This window comes from Micromys minutus (genome assembly GCF_963924665.1).
Source record: "Micromys minutus genome assembly, chromosome: 26".
Taxonomy (NCBI): domain Eukaryota; kingdom Metazoa; phylum Chordata; class Mammalia; order Rodentia; family Muridae; genus Micromys; species Micromys minutus.
Window position 1 is genome coordinate 10010168 of NC_137961.1, and position 11166 is coordinate 10021333.

The 11166-nt window shown below is 40.3% G+C and overlaps 1 protein-coding gene across 1 annotated transcript in view; it reads left to right on the forward strand.

The window, feature by feature from the left end:
- XKR4 (XK related 4) overlaps window positions 1-3641 on the forward strand; it is a gene marked incomplete at both ends in the record, with an annotated part of 328847 nt that extends 325206 nt beyond the window's left edge. Inside the window, one exon of the mRNA XM_080938735.1 lies at window positions 2695-3641. Within this exon, the coding sequence (XP_080794861.1) occupies window positions 2695-3641 (947 nt within the window). The remainder of the gene's footprint in view (window positions 1-2694) is intronic.
- Window positions 3642-11166: the final 7525 nt, after the last annotated feature.

Sequence of the window (11166 nt, forward strand, 5' to 3'; positions counted from 1 at the left end):
AGAGGTGCTCAAGGGAGAGTAGCTGGTAGGGCCTGGAGGGAGGAAAAGGAAGAGGGAATTCTATTTTAATTGAAAACACATTTTCCTTTTTAAGAAAAGAGAAATAATGAATAAGTCAATTGGAAAAAAAAATTCAAAGGAGAATTCATTCATGGTTACAAGGGTCAAGACTGGAATGAATGCCTCTCCAGTGTAGATTCTAATTGTAAGTCATGTGTGCAGAGATCAAAGCAAGTCAAAACTCTCTTCTTCAAGTCCCAGTGTGTCACGCAGGCAGAATTGCTCATGAAGAGGACAGGAAAATTTGGAAGCAATTAATTTTCTATATTTTTATATTTGACAGCGGGTAATTTTATGGTGCTATGTGCTTGCAGCTACTACAAGCTACGACAAGTTGAGAATTTATCTAAATAATGATGATGATGATAATGATAATAATAATAATAATAATAATAATAATAATAATAATAATAATAATAATTAGAACCAGAAATATTTGAAATTTTGAATTGTGGGACAGAAATTCATGTTTATACATTCTTAAACTGAGATTCAAGTCAAACACAAAGTTACTTCTTTCATATATGCCTTGCACACAAGCTCTAAAACTCAGTTTACATACTACTTCTGGTGCAACTGCTGTTAGGATTTTCCCCCCTTTGGATTAGGAGAATTCAACCTGCTTCTGAGCTTAGAAAATAAACATGACTAACAACTTCTCTGGTCAGGTCAACGGGTTCTTTGGTCTACAGAACCTTGACCAAAGGCAATTAATTGTCTTTCCCAGGTGTTCTGTACTTGAGAACTCTCAGAAGAAAGCAAGCATCTAGAAGGAGGAGAGGCTTCACAGCATTTCAAACACCCAGGAACTACCTTGAAAAAAATAGAGTACAATCTATTCAAGAGGCTGCTAACAGCACACAGTAACCCCACCGGTCAGGAATAAGCATGAGGATTTCTATGGTAGTCTATGTATGACCATCTCAAAAAATGAAAATGTGATTCAGGATGTGACTCTGCAAACGGTGCAGATGGGGACAGCAGATAAGCAGCAGCTCCTAGCTTGCGCAATACAGATGTTGTGACCATAAATATGTTGGCCACATATATGATCTTGTCACTTTTTATTTCCCATCCTCACTTTGTTGGGTTTTTCTTTTCTCTTTCTTCTCTTTCATTCCTGAATCTTATGTAATTGATATGTTCTGATGCATAGAAATGGAGTTGTCACAAATTCTTCTGTGTGGTGATCTCTGACTATCCATTACTGAATAAAACATATAGCAATTAGCAATACGTGTGGTGCTTAGGAAAAAATCTGAAGGTCCCAGTGGCTACAAAAATCCAAGGATTTTCTGCTTGATTCTTCAGGAGGAGGGTGAGAACTGACTAATGGAAACTATTTTTATAAACATTTGGGGGCATTCACCTTGATCAAAGAGGATTAGTAAGAAGTGACTGTAGGAGTTCAGTGGTTATTTTTTCTATGAATTTGACTCTTTTTCATCATGGTTGCTTTTTAAAATTCATTTCTCATGAGTGGGAGAAAGCATGGTTTCTTCCATAAAGGTATTTTTTGAAGTTCCAATTCCATATACCTTCCATTGTTTCCAAAGGCGAACAAAAGCAGTGGTATGGCCCACCTATGATGAGTGACAGGTCTGGTGAAGGAAAAGCCAGATGAGACCTTCTGAGTCCTAGAAACCCTTGTCCTTGCTCCTGAAGCAAGCCAGCTGCCACACAGTTTGACAAAGCACAAGTCGCCAAAAGAAATCTCTCCCGAAAGGGTTTGTGTTTTATGGTTAATTGTGTCCACGACTGGACCACACACATAAACTCTGAGACACAGTGGCCAAATCCAGAGTGTAGGGGAATCCGTTGGATGATCCTGCTTTATCGGAGATTTCTGCCCAAGTGGAGCTGATGACAAATGATCAAAAGTGATTTCTGTGTGGTTTCTATTTTATAAAAAACTAGGGGAGAAATGAGTGTGAGCACATATTTCTTCATCTAAGGAGAAGGCCATAAACAGGTGCAAAATCTAACAGGGGAATACTGAGATGCCATTAAGGGAACAGCACAGCGGGTGTCTCAAGAAATAAGAGCAAACTTGCTCCATAGACTCTGGTCTTTATCACAGAGGACTATGCTGCCTTTGGGGACAAGGCACATCATTCTTGTGTGGAGGAGACAAGACAAACCACATGCTAGTCAGTCTGCTATTTTCCATCACTGTCCCTTTAAAAAAACAAAGACTCTCCAAGCTGATAGGAAACCTCTGAGACTGTCACCTTTAAAAGAAAACACTGGTTTCCAATGCATGAAGGCAATGTTTCCTCACAGTTCTCAACTTCTAGCACACGGTGGCTTCCCTGCTACGCAAAGCAGGGCCTTTGGTCAACCCACAAGGCACACTGGAAGCTAGCCCTACCTACCACATTTCCAGACCCCAAACATTGTGCTGGCTTTGTGTTCCCCTTAACTCAGGCTTTTCAGGGTGTTCTGTTGCTTTGCAGAGGATTGTTACTGGGATTTCCATGTGATTGTTTAGCCCAGTGAAAATGCAAATGAATGGATAGCCTCTGCTTAGGTCTTGCTAGCCTGTGTCCTAAGCCACCATACCTATGTGACTTAACCTCCCGCACCATCACTGTCTCTCACTTTTGACCAATGTCTTCCTGTTTTCCTTTGTAGGTTTCACAGCAGCAGCCTCCCTTGTGTCCTTGGCTTGGGCCCTAGCCTCATACCAGAAGGCTCTTCGGGACTCCCGAGATGACAAAAAGCCTATCAGCTACATGGCCGTCATCATCCAGTTCTGCTGGCATTTCTTCACCATTGCTGCCAGGGTCATCACATTCGCCCTCTTTGCCTCTGTTTTCCAGCTGTATTTTGGGATATTCATTGTCCTCCACTGGTGCATCATGACCTTCTGGATTGTCCACTGTGAGACGGAATTCTGTATCACCAAATGGGAAGAGATTGTGTTTGACATGGTGGTAGGCATCGTCTACATCTTCAGTTGGTTCAATGTCAAGGAAGGCAGGACACGCTGCAGGCTGTTCATTTACTATTTTGTAATCCTTTTGGAAAATACAGCCTTGAGTGCACTCTGGTACCTCTACAAAGCTCCCCAGATTGCAGATGCATTTGCCATCCCTGCGTTGTGCGTGGTTTTCAGCAGCTTTTTAACGGGTGTTGTTTTTATGCTGATGTACTATGCCTTCTTCCATCCCAATGGGCCCAGATTTGGGCAGTCGCCAAGTTGTGCTTGTGATGACCCTGCCACTGCCTTTTCTCTGCCTCCAGAAGTGGCCACAAGCACACTACGGTCTATCTCCAACAACCGCAGTGTTGCCAGTGACCGTGAACAGAAATTTGCAGAGCGGGATGGTTGTGTGCCTGTGTTTCAGGTGAGACCAACTGCACCACCCACCCCGTCATCTCGACCACCTCGGATTGAAGAATCAGTCATTAAAATTGACCTGTTCAGGAATAGATACCCAGCATGGGAGAGACATGTGTTGGACCGAAGCCTGAGAAAGGCCATTTTAGCCTTTGAATGTTCCCCATCTCCTCCAAGGCTTCAGTATAAAGACGATGCCCTTATTCAGGAGAGGCTGGAATATGAAACCACTTTATAAAACACAAGGAGCCGTAATGTCCACATGAAGGGGTAACAGCAGGGCTGTGGCAATAATGACACCTTATCCAAGAGTAGGGCAACGAGCTATCTGTTCTTAGTCCAAACATTGTCATGGTATGGTTTAATCTTCCATCAGCTGCCTACCTGCCGCTGGTGGGCATTCGAGCCGGCAGTGCTGAAGTCTCTTCCTCTGCCTAACGGGGCAATGTCAGCTCGGTATGACTGTTCTACAAACTCCTCCAGCACAGGCTTGGAGCACATTCACTGGAGGATAACATTATTGTGAAAAATGTTGCCTCTAACCATTTTGATGGAGTTTACTAATTTTTGCATAAATATGTTCACACACCACCACCTCCACCACCACCACCACCACCACCACCACCACCCCTCTATCAAAGGAGTTAAGGTGGGGCTGGAGAGATGATTCCGTAGTCAAGAGCACTGACTGCTCTTGCAAAGGACCCAGGCTTGAGCCTCAGCATTCATTTGATAGTTCACTGCAACTCCAATTCCAGAAGATCTAAAGCCCATTTTTGGCCTCCTTGGGCACTGCACACACATGGTGCACAGACATATATGCAGGCAAAACACCCTTACACATAAAAATTAATCTCAAAGAAAAGAAAAAAGCTTAGGTGATTTCCTTGATGCAAAGCTCACAACAGATTCCAGGAAGAAAGCATCGCACTTGGAACAATCCTATAAACCATTCTCTCCTGTGCAAGCCAATAGCATCAAGCCTGTGCAGTGGACAGCAAGACAGGCGTACTGGCATCGATGGGATGATTCTTTTTCTATACATTTCAGGATTTTTTTTCTTTTTTTTTTCTTTTTTTTTTTTTTTTTTTTTTTTTTTTTTACTTTTAGGTTTTGCAGATGAGAACATTCTTTATGACAGAAATCCTATGCAGCACATGTATAGCTTTGGATGAGACCAGGGAGCTCACTATCCATGATGTAAATTAAACGCTAATCCTGATTCAGTATTCAATTGCAAAAACACAGTTCAAGTACAAAGAGCCGTTGGGGGCGGGACAGAGTGAAAAGCAGATTCTCAGGTGTGTGCATCTCCTACTGGAATGCACCCACAGAGCCATGGGAGAGGAAAGGGCACTGTTCTCAGGTGCAGAACGATCATGGATCAGCAGGTGTGACTCCGGAAACCACACGCCACGTCTTTCTAGTGCCAAACTTTGTCCAATCACAGAACTGATATGGAATCCCCCAAAACTGAGAATAAGTGCTGTGGTGTCCCAAAACAGACAAGAGAAGAATAATCAGGTTCTCTACTGTATACAGACTGACCTTCTTTCCAACCAGGGTCAAAGCAGTGTGTCTACTACAGACTTTGGGACACCTTTCAGCAAGTAAGAGCATACAGACTCCATCTGTATGCTATTAAAGGAAAATGCCTGGACGGTTTGAGGGCTTACCATTCCATCAGCTAAGATTTGCATCCGACTCATCTGTAAAGTCATGCCCTTACAAGCTTCTGAGTTTTAAATACCTCCATACAGCAAGTAAACATTCCCGCTTTCTGTTCTTGATGTCGTTGGTCATGGTGCTTTTCGTTGCATTAAAAGTGCCGGTCAAACTTTGATAGTATTTTTTTATAGTTGGTGCAGAGTGGAATAACTCATGGATTATTTCAATATTTTTGTAATAAAAATATAGGGTGTACATATAGGCATTGTTGCTTTTTTTATAGACTTGGAATTATTTAAAATGCATTAAGCGTCATATTCACTTGGGATGTCAGAATCCGGTCTACAAATCCATCAGCCTGCCTCAGCAGATGGAAAACACTTGTCTCTGGCAAGATAACCTTACTTTTAGCAGTTTAATGGCCCTGAGAATCTGAGCAGGGGTGCTATCAGAGTATCAAGTCAAGAAGGAAGTGGCCTAACTAGAAAGGGCTTGTAAAGACTGGCCAATGTCTCCCAGGAAATCAAAGATGTGATTTCTTTCATCCATCCATTAGAATAACCTGACCACAGTGGAAGATGTCTTAAACTTCCTTGCCTGGTTTTATACTAACCCAGCTGATATATTAAAAATTAGTCAAATCATTAAAAAAAGACAGAAGAAAGTCAGTTTCACTTAGGTATTTATTTAAAATAGTTGAGATCTAGAGCCACCACCTGAAATGGATGTGAGATCCAAAGACTGTGGTTCCCAAAGTGACATCCACAGGAAGAGAGAGGACTCAACCTGGGACTTCTTTTGGTACAAAGCCCCAAAGCGATTTTTTAAGACACAATTTTTATCCGACATATTTCATAATGCTCAATGATTTGACCCTTCAAGTGTGATATCCACTACAATAATACTTTGTTCAAATAAATAAATATCACTTTGACACAGTAAAGCTCCAGCAAGACATGTGGCTTCTAGCAAATGGTGAACACATTTCATTCCAGTGTGGAAGAAAATCATAATGATTTGGGCAGATACCTCGCTGGTGTGCAGAACCATGAATTATTAACTTCATTAGTTCCAAGACAACTTTTAACTGATGAACTCTGAAGACTGACCTTCCCAGGTAGACCACAGCTTTGACTCTGAGAGTGGATAAACAGTTCCAACACAGTAGTGTCCAGCCAAACGACCCAACAGGATCCTCCACTCCTCTATCCTGTAAGTTTTCAGTTACTTCTCAACTTTACCTCACATGAAACATGCTAAGTATTAAAACAGCTGTGATACAAATAGAAGGTAATATGCTGGGCTTGTCCTAATGGTCATATAAGTAGTCAGATACATGTAAGAAGCTTGGATTTTCCAGCTATTTCCCAAATATTGAAAATATTCTTGGTCCTGTCTTATGAGAAAATTATGATGTTTCAGTGAATGATGGATTCTTGTTAAGGAAACAAGCTATCGGCCATGTTACAATTGTGGTTTTCAAATGTAAGGAAAGCAAACAACAGTCATAGCACTGCCCCTGCGGGAGTTGTGTTTCCTCTGTTGATTCAGAAAGCGGTTGCTGTCACCAGGCTGTTGTAGGACATAAACACAGACACCTGAGCTAGACGGCAGGCTACAGGGAGACACTGATAATGCACAAAGGAGCAATTTTCATTCTTCCTAAAATTTTATTTTCATATGACATTAAGCTCTGCATAAAATAGCTGAAAATAATCAAAAAGGATGAGCAATGGCTAGGCTGAGCCATGACTAGCACACACACAGAAATGAGGGACCTTTGTCTTGGGTTGAGACTTCCTGAGCCTGAATCCACTTTGATTCACTTAAAAATAGGAACTTACTGTCTTTTGGTAGTCAGTGTTTCCACAGGAGTGTCATGTTTTCTAAAGAGAAAAAAAAGATCTCTCTAATTAGAATGTATAAATTAGTCCATACTTAAAGAAATGCATAAGTACACGTTAACCTTGCTGAGACTTCATTTGTGTCTCTTCTCCTATCAAAGTCTAATTCCCAAGAAATAATGTCCTTTAATTTTCTACATACTTACAGTATCCTGTTTAATTGTGTCTTGTCCAGTTCAAGAACTGCCTTTGCAGATACTCCATAAAAATTCATTTGTGAAGAATACTATTAGCCCAACAGATAAAATAAAATCCCTTACCAAGAGGTTAAGATTTTGTAATTCAAGTTTTAGCAACAGACAAATTACAAAGGCAATCTGAATATAACTACTCTGAGGATAAGTGTAAAATAGTAAATCTCTAAATACCCAGTTTACTTTATATTTTAATGAAGTGATATAGTTTGGCAAGATGGTTTGGCAGGCAAGTCAAGGGACCAGTCAACCGGATAGTATGAATTAGGTCCCCATAACACACATGGTAATATGGAGAACTGACCTCATCAAGTTGTCCCCTGACCTCCACGTATATATCATGGTATATGGATGGCCCCACACATATACATTAAATAAATAGATTGAGTGATAGATGATAGATTGATAGATAGATACATACATACATACATGCATACTTACTTACTTACATATATACATACATACATAATAGATGGATGGATATATAGATGGATATAGATAATAGATAGATAGATTATATAAATACAGAAAGATAGATTATAGAAATATAGACAGACAGAAAGGCAGACATTCAAATAATAGGTGGATAGGTAGATGATAGCTTTTTGGAGTTTTGTGCCTATAAGATGGCTCAGCAATAAAACTAATCACTGTAAAAAGATGCAAACTTGACCTGAGTTTGGTCCCTGAAACTCATATAACATAATCTCCACAGATTTGCCCTTTGGCCTCCACACACAGACCATAGCACTGATGTCTTCTCACATGCATGAGGCACACATACACACAGACACAGACAGACAGAAAGACAGACTCTCTTATAAATCTATATTCAGAGACAAATTTAGAATTGCATGGGGATAGTTTAAATCTCCATGACTTTTTGGAATCACGTATAGGTGTGTTTCGAACATATAAATGATAAGGATAAAGTACATTCTGCCTTTTAATGCATAGGAAGTGACAGGTTATTGGCATGTGACCTTTTAGATCAGAAACTTTTATTTATTCCTCTTTTAAAAACCAGCTGTCCTTACTGTCCGGGCCTATAAGACATGCAATTCCTTGCTCCTCAAGTCAACTTTATCATCCTTAAATATCTCATCTCTTAAGTGGCTTGATAGAGTAGTTTATGTCACCTCAAAGTTCCTTGAACGCATGGATCAAGCCAAAGAGAATACCTATGTCCATACAGGGTTGTGAAAAGTTGCTGGTCACCTTCAGATGCACTTCTGGGTGCTACCGAGTGGAAACAAATTCTGACACAATGTTTAAACAGGAATCCTGTGGATTTCTTCTAATGAACCACTTTCTAGACTAAACATATGCTCCCTTGCATTCTCCACATATCCTTGCCATCAGCCATGACTGTTTCTATATAAAGCTTGGGTGAGACGCCTGCACTTTCATGTTTCCAAGGAAAATTCCTTAAAGCTTCTTTTGAAAATAGTTCCAACTGTCTTTCAGAATCAGAGTCTGGGAGGATGGGGGAGGCAAAAGCTGACAGCACAAAAGGACCGAGGTGGACCTTGTTATCATTTTAGTGATGGACACAAAGCATTTCCCTTTTTTTTTTTTTTTTTTTTTTTGACCAGTAATCCAGCATCACTTTTAAATATACTCAAAGCCATTAGTTCTGCCAGCTTTGAGTCATGACACATAACTCAACATTTGATGCTTCTAAGTGACTAGGAATAAGTGGTTCGACTTTAGTCCTTCCTGAGTCTCTTTCCCCAATTTGTATACAGATGAGAGAAGACTAGGAGATATCTTTTCTTCTCTCTCAGGCACCTATAGTAGCATCAGATCACAGCAAAGCTTTCTGTCAATGGGTCTTGTCCAGTTGCTGGTCCATGAGCCCAACGCTATTTTCCTGTGACGGGCAGCCTCAATAGGTCATTACCCACTAAAAACTAAACCTGCCACACGTGGGAGGAATTGGATAAAAATGTAATGAGTCATTTAATTTTACTAATTGTAGCAATTAGGCTAGCTCACAAGCAGCTCCCACAGCAGAGAGCCAAATGGAAGAAGTAGCAAGCAGCCATGTGCCCACAGAATTAAGGGGGCCCAGAAACTCTCCAAAGAGTGGTCAAGGCATTAGATAACATTAGTGTCTACCTGAATGTTCTCTAGATTCCATGAGGAAGCAATAATTTAGATTCTTATTATTTTGCAGGCAGTAATCTTGCCTAGAAATGCAAAATAGAGCAACCTGGGTGGCCTAGGCTTTGCTATGCAAGAATGTTGGTTGCTTCTGACTTGCCTAATCATTTTGTTCAAATGCTTCCAGAAGAGATTGATGTGACCCAAATTCAGAAACAATCTAATTGGACATTGCTTTGGTTATGTTGTTAGCCTATAGACTTCCTTGTGGCTTGATTCCCATATCAGAGTATCATGAGTAAGAATTTGCAATACGTTAGTGCTGTACTGAAAATCCTTTACCTCTGGGATCTCCCTTACCCCTCACAACCACCAGTAAGTGACATCATTTTTCAGATGATACAGCCCACAGGTGGTAAATGGCTTGCCAAAGGCAGCACCACAGCTAAGCTAGGGAAACTTTAAGACAAAAGTTAGGCCCGGCTTCTACCAACAGAAAGAGGTTATCCCACCAAAGCCTACTCTTTGATTCAGCAAGCCCCATGGAAAAACAGAATCATGTTTCAAAATTTTCCTGGAGCATTTCATGAAAGTCTAACCGATCTCTGGGTGGTGAGAAATGGAAGTCTCTATTGGGTGAACCCAAATATGGCTTCAAGTTTGACTCCCTGTGGGTGGGTTGGTATTTTTGGGGGTTTTTTTGTTTTGTTCTCTTTTATTTTTTTATTTAAGAGCAGACCCTGCTCTGCACTAAATTAAGTCCAAACAATAAAGTAACCTGAAGCTTCCTTCCTTGTGTTCTATTCATATATCCCACCATCATCCAATTAAGCAGACAGAGAAATAATTTTTCAAAACGACTTATGAAAAATAGAGACTCTGAGATGACATTGTTTTTATATGATAATATAATTAATTTTCATATTTTATATGCCACCAAATTAATATTTAAGAGGGCCGTTTTAAACGTTAGTGCCAATCTACAAATATTATCTCAAGTCGAAGGGGTTAGATTCCAAGGGTGTATCAAGTCTTTATCAAACGTATATTGAATTCTCAGGCATTTGTTATGTTCTTTTTCCTTCCAATTTAAAAACAGTGAAGAATATGGCAGAGTGCTCACCCACCCATAAATGCCAGTGTATAGGAGTAAACATTACATAGGAACTGGGCTTATTGTTTGAACAGACGCTGAGAATGTAGCAGATAATAAACCAGTTTTCCAACCCTGCTGTTTGTTTTTAAAATCCTCTTGATGTTGTTTCAATGACACGTCCACAGTAGCATCTTATCTTCCGACTTGAACTTACACAGATCTTGGAGAAATCATGATAAGTTTGAGGTCAGTAATTTTAACAGGATATTGAAGAAAATCTGCACAATTTTATAGACCGAACAGCTGAGATCGGGTGAGTTTTGTAATCAGTGTCACCTATTCAACCCTTGCTGATTCCCTTGGCCATTTATTCAGCAAGCCTGACCCTGTGACTATAGCCACTAGATCACCAACAAGTATAAAAGAGCCACGCATCTCAGAGGCTCACTTATGGTGGGTTCTAAGCTGCTTACCTGGTCTCTAGGATTCATTCCTAAACCCTTTCTGCTCTAGAACACTGGCCTTTTTCTTATTTCCATATATGTGTCTTTCCACATTAAAACGATAAAGAAATATGAACTTTTCTATGACTTTTCTATAACCCTGCCACTAAGCACTTGGCACACAGAGACAGGTATGAGGGAACTACATAAATGTGATGCCATATTAGTACTAATAAGGGGGGGGATAAGAATGCTATATCCTGACCCTAGAGGTTCAAGTCAGCATCACCACATTCACCTGCGGGTTATCACTTTCTTAGACATTTACACACATATAGTCACTAATGAGATG